Source organism: Leptonychotes weddellii, chromosome 3 (genome assembly GCF_054177405.1).
Source record: "Leptonychotes weddellii isolate Sample4059 chromosome 3, ASM5417740v2, whole genome shotgun sequence".
NCBI lineage: Eukaryota > Metazoa > Chordata > Mammalia > Carnivora > Phocidae > Leptonychotes > Leptonychotes weddellii.
Window position 1 is genome coordinate 126,741,691 of NC_138371.1, and position 12,057 is coordinate 126,753,747.

The window sequence follows — 12,057 nt, forward strand, 5'->3', positions numbered from 1 at the left end:
AGAGGCTCATGTTGCCCTCATAGAGCCTGTGGGATGAGGTTTGGGAAGAGCGAGTCCTTTCCTTGTCTGCTCCCCTCCAGTTCCAGGTCGGGAAGGCCCCCAAGAGCAGGTGGCAAGTTGTTATGGGAGGAAAGGATGGAGCCCAGTTATCTTTGCCGTTTGAGAATATGGGCCCATTTTCCCATGGGGCTTTTTTTTTTTTTTTCCTGCCTTGTTTACCACATCAGTGTATATTTTTACCTCTCCTGCTCGCCAGCCTCAAGGATGAAAGCCACGTTCTGAAACTGGGCAAAGGACCCAGCTCTTGCAGAAGTTCCGCCATAGACACCATTAAAATACATGGTTAAGAGTGGCTTTCCACCGCGGTGTGCTAAACTTGAACAATGTTCTTCACACAGTATCCCTTCTCTACACTCCTAACATCTTTACTCCGACAGATTTAAAGACAACTCTGAGGATTTACTTTCTTACAGAGGCAACGTGAAAAACTGAAAAGTCTTTTCTCTTTTGTGTTTTTGTTTTATTGTTGGGTGGGAAGGGTGTTGTACTTGACAGTGGGAACCTTCAGTATCATGAATTAAGTCTCTTACAGGCTGCAAATGATTCCTCTGACCCCAGTGTGTGAGCCTGAACTGGGCAACCAGAAGATGTGGTGTTGCGGCTTTAGTACAGCAGACACAGCGTGGGAGCAGTGGAAATTCGTGGGAAACTTTTAGACCAAACTGTTCATATACTGCAGGCTTCAGCAGCCACTTTACTTGATTCTTCCAACTTCCTACATTTCTCGCATCCTCTCCCTTCCCCTCCACGTTCTCACCAAACATTCACATGTAAGGATCATAGGTGGGGGGATAGCTCTGGGAGGAAGGTCATCAAAAAGAGATGCAAGATGAGCACAGATGATCTTTTTTTTTTTAGATTTGGGTATCTGTTATGCATAATTACCAGGGGCCAGCCTAGTTGTTTAGCAGTTCTGGGGATTAGGAGATAGCTCAGAGACAGAGATAAAAAGAAAATTCATAGTTTGCTTTTTAGGAAAGGAAATTGGGTCTGGCATAACTGAAATCTCTAAATGAACTGTGATCAAAGCTAGTGTTAAACTCAGTTACACTTAGAGGGCTGGACTGCCCAGCTGTCATTCATGTATCCAGTTCCAAACAGAAGGAAAAACCTATTTAAAATCAGAAAGTGCAGTTACTCTTGGAGAGCAAGGCCTTTGCAGGTGATCTCAGTTTCTGGCTCTGATGGTTTTAAATCAGACCTCAGAAAACTTTTCTCATGTGCATGAGCTTGCAGATCTTGTGATAGGGGATAAGGGTAGGTTTTGTAAGGTGCTTTGGTTTGGGGACCTCAGGTGGTGTTGGTCAGAGACTGGTTGCTCAATAAAATGTAAAAAGAGGAGAAAAGTAATAGTAGCACACCAAATCTAGGTGTGGTTAACATCCCATCAGCCTGACAACTCTTGGTACTAAGGCAAGAGAGTTAGTAAACTGCAAGACTAGACATATTTTTTATGGGTCCTTTCAGGACTACTAACGGATACCATAAGCGTGCGTCTGCTACACCACATTCTAAATGCTAAACAATTCTGTAAATCTGACGCTCCCTGCCAGACTTGATGACACAGCTATTAATATACGGTATCCCCCAGAAACAAATATGAAAGATGCAGAACAAGATTTACGGGCATGTTAATTACAGCATTATTTATAACAGTAAAAAATGAGAAGTTAAATGCCTAACACATAGGTCTGTGGTTCAATTATTGCGTATCTACATTACGCAGTCATTAAGAATCATGTCTTTGAGGAACATTTGGTGACAAGAAAAATACTTACGATATAATGAGAAATCAAAAAGGTACAAAACTGAAAACAATATGATAATATTAATTTATGGGTTTTTCCCTCTGGTCATATATATGCACATGACTGGAAAGGAGGAAAATAAAACATTAACGGTGGTTATCTCTGAGTAATGAGATACTAAGTGTTTTTTTAACCTCTGTATTTTTTTTCTGTAATTTTCCAGTTCCTTACGAACTACTTCTTCTACAATAAAATGTATTGTTTTTAAAAAGCACTTGTCAACTCTCACAAGAATATCCAGCTAAGCCAGCACTGGTCCTATATAATTGTTATTAATAAATAATATATAAAATTTCTGCCCATGTGAATAATTATAGTGAAAAAAAAATCTGTATGTCTTTGTTAGTAACCTCTAGGCCAGAGGCTTTAAACCTCATGATCTGCATTAAAATTCATCCTGTCAAAATCCCGCCTTCCACATTAAATACTATTTATGTTGTTAAGTAAAGAGAGGGAACTGGTATGTTGAGTACGTAGTCTGAGCCAAGTGTTTATGCACATGGTTTCCCTGAGCACAATTATGGATGGGGAAGGTAAAGTTCAAAAAGGTTGAATAACTTGCCCTGCTCACATGGCTATTTGGGGGTCAAAATGGACACAAAACCTCTCAGTCTGGTTTGAAAGCCTTGATTTCTTCTACCACCGCAGAGCTGATAGAAACTTTAGATGAGACACAGACTTCATTGCAGACATTTAAAAATACCTCCACAAGATATTGCACAGTGCTTCTCATATGTGGCCAAAAAAACTAATTTTTGCTTCTTTTCATTCACATCACCCCAGTGAAGGTAGTAGGGAAACTGCCCAAAGGAGACAACACTACAGACAAAACAGAGAAAGACAAGTGAAGAGACCACCTACTGGGAAACCTCTGAACGAACAGGCAGTGATTATGATGATTACCCTCACCTTCGGGCCGGTGAGGCAGTGGCCACCAGTGGTGACCAGCAAGTGTGGCTGGGCTCGATCTTCCACAAATATCTCACTCACCTCTGGTTACAGTGCTGCTCCTCCTTCCTACTTGGCCTGAACCCCATCTCCCAATGGTCATTTCTTCTGCTGATTACAAAGCCCACATCCTGCATTCCAGAGAGGAGTTTTTCAAAGCTAAAAACTTTCCTTTAGGAAGGACAAAAGACCTCAAAGATGATCTTCCACTTTTTTCATTTAATAATGAATGGCTTTTGATATTTCTCAAAATGAGAGCCTAGTGACTAGATATTGTGGTAGGCTTATCTTCACAAGTATCGTCAATTTAACCAACAGATGAGCTCATAATCATAACTACATCCTGCTCAGAACCTCAGTTACAAAGTAATTCCATGTCCATTCTCTCATTTGCTTCTCACCATCAGTCTTATGGAAAGAAAGGCAGGTAACTCCATCCCCATTTACAGACCAGGAAACTGAGGCATACTGCCATTTTGGCTGGCTTGCTGGATTTGACAGAAGGCACAGAGGGACTGATTGAGGGGAGAAAATGTGAAGGTTCTGGTTGAGAATGTGGCAGCAGTGTGTCATTGGAGGACAGGACCCTGGAAAAAAGCTCTAGGGTAAGGATGGGGCTTATGAAATATTCGAGTGGGAAGAGAAACTACTTAGGTAGAAATATTGCCTGTGGAGAGCTCTGTATGAATGGCTTCCTCCTCTCCTTTTCTACTTTCTCAGTCCTCTCCATTCTTCAGAGCCAACCCAAATCTCACAGCTCTGGGAAGCCATTCTTTTTTTTTTTAAGATTTTATTTATTTATTTGATGCACACACAGAGAGAAAGAAAGAGAGCGAGCGCACAAGCAGGGGGGAGGGGCAGAAGGAGATAGAGAAGCAGACTCCCAGCTGAGCAGGGAGCCCGACGTCAGGCTCAATCTTAGGACCTTGGGATCATGACCTGAGCTGAAGGCAGACGTTTAACTGACTGAGCCACCCAGGCGCCCCCCGGAAAGCCATTCTTAATTATCCACCAGGAAGAAACCATAGTAATACCATCTTAAGGTTTTCACGTGCCTTAGCTCATTACAACATCGTGACACATTTCTGAGGGTGGCTTTGCCATCTGTTTTACAAACAGGAAAATGAAGCTCAGAAGGGCTCACCTGTCCCCTGCTGACACGGTTAATAAGCCGCAAAGTCCAGATTTCAAACTACATCACGTCACAGCTGCCTCACCTTCCTGTACACTTATCACATCTTGTATATCGCCCGAGTGTCCCCTCATTCCTCGACTCAGTTATAAGTTCTTTTTTTTTTTTTTAATTTATTTGACAGAGAGAGACACAGAGAGAGAGAGCACAAGTAGGGGAAGTGGGAGAGGGAGAAGCAGGCCTCCCTCAGAGCAGGGAGCCCGATGCGGGGCTCGATCCCAGGACCCTGGGATCATGACCTGAGCCGAAGGCAGACGGTTAACGACTGAGCCACCCAGGCACCCCTCAGTTATATGTTCTTTGAAGGCAGACAGCAAGTCTTATGTTTCTTTGTAACCACCCCCACTGCCAGCATTTAGCAGAGGTCCATGTACACAGTAGGCTCTCAATAAACGTCAGACGTTAAGTATCTGTTTGGTAGGAACAGTAGTTATTAAGAGGGATTTTTTGGTATTTTGTATGTCAGGCTTTCTGCGGTATATAATTAAAACAAGAGTGAACATGAAGTGTATAATTTCTCCTAGCTCTAGCTTAATCAGGCATTCATTACCATGTCTGATTCTGTGTTATATGAAAAGAACTGCTTAGTAAGCATTTTCTGTGATGAGGATAACCAAACACATACAGATTATCAGAGAGATTTTCAAAAAGACAAAAGCAAAACCATCAAACACAGGGAGAGACAATGATCTGCAATGGCATAATATTTCACCTGGGACTAAGGACCTTCCAAGGCAAAGAGAGTACCTGACTAAGGTTGGGCAACTGGATACCAAGGAACACTGAGATAGGAAGTCGGGGTGCTAACTGGGATCCTGTGTCAAGAAGATGGATGCACCACGCTACTGTTCCGGGTCAGAAACAACAGAGGCAATGCTTTCAAGGGCTTTTCTGAGAGAAGGGGTTTGCTCTGAAACCTCTCCAGCATAACAATCATTTCATTACCATCTTCAGTGACAAGAAAACTTAATAAATATACATGCAATATACAACTTATTACCTTGTTTGGTCCCATTCCATTTATCCTCCCAACCCATCATTAGTGTATAGCTTTGAAAACATAAAGGGCTCAAAGAAATTCGCTGAGATGAGAATTTTAACAATATAGATTGGCTCAAGTACCTTGAAATTGACTTTTGGTAATCTCAGCTAATAATAGCAGTGCCAGTCTACCATATTTTATTGCCAAACCATTCATAGTAATCTTAATAAGCCACTGACAGGCAGGGCTTCTGACTTCTTTGGTGTTATAAATAAAGTGCCACATACCTGTGGGCATTCAACCAACATCAAGAAACGAGAGCAAATACCAGGTTAGCGGTACTTACATTTGTGTCCTCATGGCTGTGGCCATTGGTCTCGACCATTTCCTTGGTACCTTTTAACTGCAAAAGAAAAAACAAAAACAAATCAAAAATCCCAAATGAATAAGCAAGCATATCCGTTAAGTATGTATCATCCTGTTAACTCTGATTTATCTTGAGGTCACACTTTATAAAACCTTTCGAGGAAAAAAAAAACAGATGGAGCACATAATTCTAACGAGTCTTATTGAAACCAGTTTGAGACCAATATTTTATAAAACTTGATGGCTGGCAAAAAATAAATGGGTCTTGGTCATTATTTTTTAAATAATAAGATTAGAAAGCAGTTCCATAGGCATAAAATGTATAAAATTGGTTCTTAAGAATAATAAATGATTTCATTTCCTAGTTGTATTGCTGTTAATTTCAACCCTGCAGTGTTTGCAAGTTGCCACCAGCTAAATGATGTTATACAAACGATTACTCGTGAATGATGTATTTTCGGTTGTTCTAACATGCCGCAGTGCTACTCGACATGTCTTCCTTGAGAACATATTTGAATGACTGGCGTTGTTTCTGGAGGCCTAAAAAAAAAAGATGATTTTCTTCTTTTTGTAAAGGAAGAATTGGGAAGACATTTCCTTGGTCACTGAGGCATCAGAAGAAAAGCTATTTCTCATGAGATTTTTAACAATGAACATTTGAAAACACTACTTTCTTTACTCTCTCTCAGAAGGCTTAGGAGAGATCACTTATCAGGAGATTTCTGGAAACCTTTAATTGACATTTTATCCTCGCCTGGCTCAAAGCAGACATTTGGAAGCAGAGAGCAAGGGCAAAGGGTGAGCAGACCTTGCAGCGGCTCACCAGTATTTCTTCCTGGCTTATTCGTGCTCAGGAAGCAGCATCTTTGTCATCATCTTTTTTTATGCCGAAAATAAAGTATTCAGGGCAGGAAATAAATGCTTAAAGTTGGAAAGAAAAGAAGAAAATAAATGCAGCTATACTGACAATGTGTCTGATCCAAAATATTGGTTCTTCCTGGTTATTTGTACATACTAAAATGAAAGCTGCTTTTTTTTTTTTTTTTAAGACAATGTCCAGTCCTCAGCAAGAAAGCCACACGCTCTCCATGCCAAGAAAGGGGCTTTGCCAAAGGGGGGGTAACACGAAGAAACTGAGGCTGGGGCAGCTGACTATGGACCAGAGGCTCTTTGGCTCATTTCCATATGGCTCCCACTTGAGAAACAAGAATTCTGCCCACTGGTTTTCAGGGCTCCCTCACTGATGTTTCTGCACACAACAACTACAATGTGTTGCAGACATGAAAAGTGAACGAGCCCCACAGTGATAGCAAGACCAGCCATTATCAGAGGGCACAGAAGGACCTAAAACCCTGTGTTCCTAGCGGAAGATTTCCGTCTTGCAGGCGTTCCTCACATTTCTCCTCACCAACCCTCTCTGCTCTGCTTCCTTGACACAGCGGGGAAGGCTTTGCTATCTTGCTGCGGAAGTAAAGATCATGTCGTGAAAGCCGGTTCCACCTGTACGAGTTTAACGACACAGACAAGCTCACTGCTCTGCTCCCTAGTAAACAGATTCCATCCTGCTACTCCATGTCATCCTGTCTGAACGCTCCCGTGGGCTCTCCTCGTACTCCCTGCCCACCGGTCCTGTTCCCTCCCCTGCTCTCTTCCGCCAGAGCCACCACAAGCCACCGCTCCCTCCCGCACCTGCAGGCTGGCCGCTGCTTTGCCCTCACTGGCCTCTGCCCGTCCTCTCCTCCAGCCGCTCCTCTCCTCCAGATGGAGCGGAGGAGTGTCCTGGCTGATGATACCTGGGCTTGTGAAGAAGCCCCAGATGTCGGAGGCTGACACCTTTGGAAAAGAGGTGAAGGGCAGGAGCCAGTGGGGCCTGAAGTGACCGAGAGAAGCCGCATCCTAGCAAACAAGGAAGGCTGGGAACCTTCTGGAGAGTCTAGGGAATAAGAGTCTCCCCTGATGGGGATGGGGCAGGGCCTAATGATGGTAAGTGTCTGCCCTCATGACCTATTCTTTCTTTTAGGATTCTCATCAAATGGCATCACTCTGAATAGCAAAGTACCGGGTCTTCAGAAAAAGGTCTATCTTTTCCTCTGCGTGTGTGTGCGTGTTTGCGTGCGTGTTTGTGTGTGTGTGTGCGTGTGTGTGAATGATGGCAAGGCTCTAGGCGCATGCAGTCATACGTTCCAAGAGTGCTGCTACTTGTTTAGGCCCTGTCTATGCAGGCACCGAAAAAGTGTTTACACATGTAGTTACCCTACATAAGTCCAAAGAAAGCCTCACGGGGCAATGCTCACAGAGGTATAAAGGTGCGTTTTCAAGTGTGTGTCTGTGTGCGGGTGGCTGCCTGCAAGGAGATGGGAGGAATGTGTCCGCTGTGTGCTCCCAACTGCAAGGATGACAGGGGCACCCGGCTAGGGGCTCCTGGGAAAACAGCCTGGGGGCGGCAATAGCACCCAAATGCATATGCTTGCAGTGTGTCACTGGCCTTCTCAGATGGATGGACGTACTTTTGATGTCTTTGCTTGCAAAGAGCTATCCCATTCATTTTTTTTTTAATTTTTTATTGTTATGTTAGTCACCATACATTACATCATTAGTTTTTGATGTGGTGTTCCATGATTCATTGTTTGTGCATAACACCCAGTGCTCCGTGCAGAACGTGCCCTCTTTAATACCCATCACCGGGCTCACCCATCCCCCCACCCCCTCCCCTCTAAAACCCTCTGTTTGTTTTTCAGAGTCCATTGTCTCTGAAAGGGGGGAAATCGGAGGGGGAGAGCTATCCCATTTAAATGAGCAGAGCAGATCTAAAAACGATTCCTTCCCAGTCGTATTTTCTAGCTCTTTAATGATTTTAGTTGTTCTGGATCTTCTTCACGTTCCCCATTTTTTTTAAGTAATGGAGATGGAGGGCGCTGTTGCACTACAGCTCGTCTGTGCACTTCCTGCTCTCTAAAAATGCGGGCCCTAACAAGAAGACTCTGGTGCTTTCTGCAAACCTCAGAATCTCTTTTTGTGTTGGGGGCTTAGACCTCAAATCAAAATACAGGTATAGCTCAGAGGTATTGCGGGTTGGGTTCCAGACTGCAATAAGGCGAGTCAACTGAACTTCTGGGTTTTCCAGTGAATATAAAAGCTAAGTTTTTACTATCCTGTAGTGTGCAATAGCATCATGTTTAAAAAGACAATGTACAGAAAAGATCTGAGTCATCTGGAGAAAGGAGAAATCCACCCCTCCCCATCCCAGCAAATCGAGGAGAGGGGGGAATGGCGGGGGGCGGGCGGGAAGGAGGGAGAGCACAGAACAGCAAAGCTCAGAGCTCTGGCTGATCAGGAGCAAATTTGGACCAAATCAGCGCTACTCTTCTGGAAGTCTTTCAGTCATGCAGAGGAGGAAAGCCCAGCGAGTTGGGGGCTCCTAGCTAGCCGGCCACTGTGAATTCAGTCAGTAGTTTTCGTCCAATCGAACATCACCCAAAATCACACAGATTCAGCCTCAGTCTACATTACTCAATCTGTCCTAATCACATAATCACCAGTTTCATAAAGCATTTTCCTCCAAAGCTTATGAAGTATCTCCACTTTTCACTCACAAGTCACTTACTACTTCCAGGGGAAAGGAACGAAAACTCTATTTTCCTGCTCCCCAGCCACAAAAATCTAAAACCACTTGTAAAGTGACTGAGTCACAGCTGGCTATATTCTCCCGGGGACATATTTTCAGAAATATCACTTTTGAAGTTTTTTATATGGTACAAATAACCTTCTCATAAGCCACTGTGGGTGAAAAAAAATGTAAAACAAGCTAAATTTGATTACCCCAAAAGGCTGGGGTTACTCTGTGTGATTTTTTTTCCCTCCTCCCAATTACCATTCATTCCATCGTTGGCAGCATGGGAAGGCCAGAAATAGGAAAGCATTTCAAGAACTCTCCCGTGTAGACACCGGGCTCAGATTTCACTCAGATTTCACCGTGCTGCTGAGCAATCCATCTTTCGCTGTTGTAAGACAATACTTCCAAATCCACTTATCAGTGTCAGGCCACACTTCAGTATCAAAGAAAGCCGGGATGAAATGGTCAGATTTACAAACTTCATAGAAAAGGTCTGTTGCTCACTGTGGTTATTATATAAGTGCCTGATGCACGGGGATGATTTTTCTTTTTCTTTTTTTAACGTCCCTATGAATCAGTCATTCCTATTCATTTGTCTGCCTGAGTGCTGCAGGTGATGCTAAACGCATGTTCCTCGCTGTTACACTTAAGGGGAAACTAGCTGCTTGCTTTGACATACATCCGCATCTCTGATACTTTAAAACTTTATCAAAATTCATTTGTCTTTTGGAGTAAACTTTCACACGTTGCTGGCGGGCTCGGGTGGTCCCCACTGGGGCAGGAGGGAGAAAGCTTATGAATACCACGTAGTAATGCTGCCAGAAAGGTGTGATGGGGCCCAGGTGGACCAGACAGCAGACGGACTGCAGAAACAGCTGGGTGCCTGTCGGGCAGCAGAGGTGCATGGGCCCGGGATGGAAATGGTGTCCGAATTGGAGCTGCTGCCTCAGCTTACCTGTTCCTGGAGGACTTTAAGTAATGCCTGCGTATGTGACTGTTCTTCCTTTGCTTGTTCCAGTTCTGACTTTTTGTTGTTTAACTCCTCCTGGATGGTCAGCAATTGCTGTCAACGTAAGAACATTTGAGATAAGTAGGATGGAAGGCTAGGTGACTGTAACATTCCAATGTGTGAGAAGATTTTCGCAAGTCTTAATAGCTTAATCCACACTTCAGTTAACTTTTGTGCCCCCACCCCATCACTTAGTGTAACAATATTGCAGGGTTTTTTTTTTTAATATTTTATTTATTTGCTTGAGAGAGAGGGGGAGAGAGAACAGAGGGAGAGGGAGAAGCAGGCTCCCCACTGAGCAAGGAGCCCGATGCAGGACTCGATCCCAGGACTCCGGGATCATGACCTGGGCTGAAGGCAGACGCTTAACTGACTGAGCCACCCAGGCACCCCAGTATCACAGGTTCTGACATGTTATAAGGGTGTTGGGACCCTGCTGCACAATAAAACAAGTTTGTGCTAAGGATCTGTGAAGCCACCCTCAAAATCCTTGGAATAAAAGCGTATTTGTAAAAATATGTGGAATAGTGTTGATAGACAACAGGTTTTGATAGATGAAGAAATTAAATAATACAAAAAACTGGATGTGATTCGTCAGCTTGCCCAAAGTCACTTCATTTGACGTCAGACAGGAGGGCTGGCCTTCCAGCAGTAGCCCTGTAGAGCTACTTCACCAAGTGGCTGGGACTGCAAAAGATCCTTTTCCTTTCTCTGTTGTGACGGTGATGTTTTATTAAATCAGCAGGACTGAAGTCCAAACTGCAATCAATGTATCAGCCAAGAAAACTGCTGATATAAGCTGTCAAAACTCTAAGCTATGGCCTACACTGCTATTTTTAAGCAGGGCCACTGAAGGGATTTTTGTAAGCCTTGCCTTGAGCTTCCCTGGCCCTATCAACTCTAACTCATGTTGGGGCTTATCCTTGTCTGCTGGAAGCACTGTGCTGCCTGGCACGAGTTCTCTGCACCGGGGTTATATGTGAATATACACATAGGCTGGGCCACGCATTCGAGAGGCTTCGCAACGGGCCGCAGAAACGGCTCTATCGACTCAGAAGATTCTTAACAACAAAGGGCTAGTTTGAGCAGACCGAAGAGCATCTCTTCCGCTGCCGTATGTAACTACTGCTGCGCAAATGACAGAAAGTGTTTGCGCATTCCTACCACGGAGGTAGTGGTCTCCAGCATCAAGCCTGCTTCTCTGGGGCCCGCCGCACAGCGGCCTGGCCGTTCTTCATACCAAGGCCGGAGTAAACCCTGGTGCTGGACTGCTGATGCTTAAACCCACCAACTGGAAGGATTAAGTTAAGTCTTTAAAACCTCGTTTTGGGGGATGTTGGGGAGTAGGCAGCACTCAGAAAAACACACTGTGCTTTCCCTTGGGCTCGCTTCTTCTGTTCCCTCCTTTGGCACTGGATATACATTTAGGAACCTACTTTGGTCCCCTCCCCTGCACCCAGCATAAACAGTGATTTCCTCGCCATTTCCTAAAAACTCTATGCCTCCGGTTTCACCACCTGCGCACGTGAGACTCCCATGTGAGGTGATACACACACCCCGCACCAGCTCCCTTAACACTGTATGTGATTTAATTGTGCATCAATTGATTAAAGTACAGAAACCAGGGAGCCCATATTGTCCTTTGGCACCGTGACAAGTACCTAAAATGACTGCTCCCAAAGTGTGGGGAGGGACTCTGCTCCTTTGCTCTCATTCATGACTGGCCCCCGGAACCACTCCCCGGGAGAGGGGGGGGCTGGTGCTTGGACTTCGATGACGCCCAGGGAATTTTTACGTATCAGACAAGTTTCAAATCCAGTCCTTAAGCCTCCTTTAAACAGGAGCCAAACAAAGGGCAGGAAATCGTCTTCAAAGGTAGGTCACTTATGTCTGCTCACTGCAGCACTCGGGGCCGCAGGATTCAGCTACAGCTAGCATCCAGCAGAAGGGGGTTGGCTCGGTCAGTGTCGGCCATCTGTACGGCGGGACTCCATGCAGCCGGGGAAAACCACAAACATCTCTGCACATGGAGGAAGCACACAGTACACTGTGCCCCCACGGAAACGGCAGGTTACAAAA

General features: G+C 44.5%; 1 protein-coding gene across 1 annotated transcript in view; it reads right to left on the minus strand.

Moving 5' to 3' along the window:
• LOC115940001 (ecto-NOX disulfide-thiol exchanger 1-like) overlaps positions 1 to 10,054 on the minus strand; it is a 62,701-nt gene extending 52,647 nt beyond the window's left edge. Inside the window, exons 1-2 of the mRNA XM_031025145.2 lie at positions 9,925 to 10,054; positions 5,337 to 5,393 (exon numbers count right to left, since the gene is read on the minus strand). Coding sequence (XP_030881005.1) covers positions 5,337 to 5,375 — 39 coding nt within the window. The 5' untranslated portion in view covers positions 5,376 to 5,393; positions 9,925 to 10,054. The remainder of the gene's footprint in view (positions 1 to 5,336; positions 5,394 to 9,924) is intronic.
• Positions 10,055 to 12,057: the final 2,003 nt, after the last annotated feature.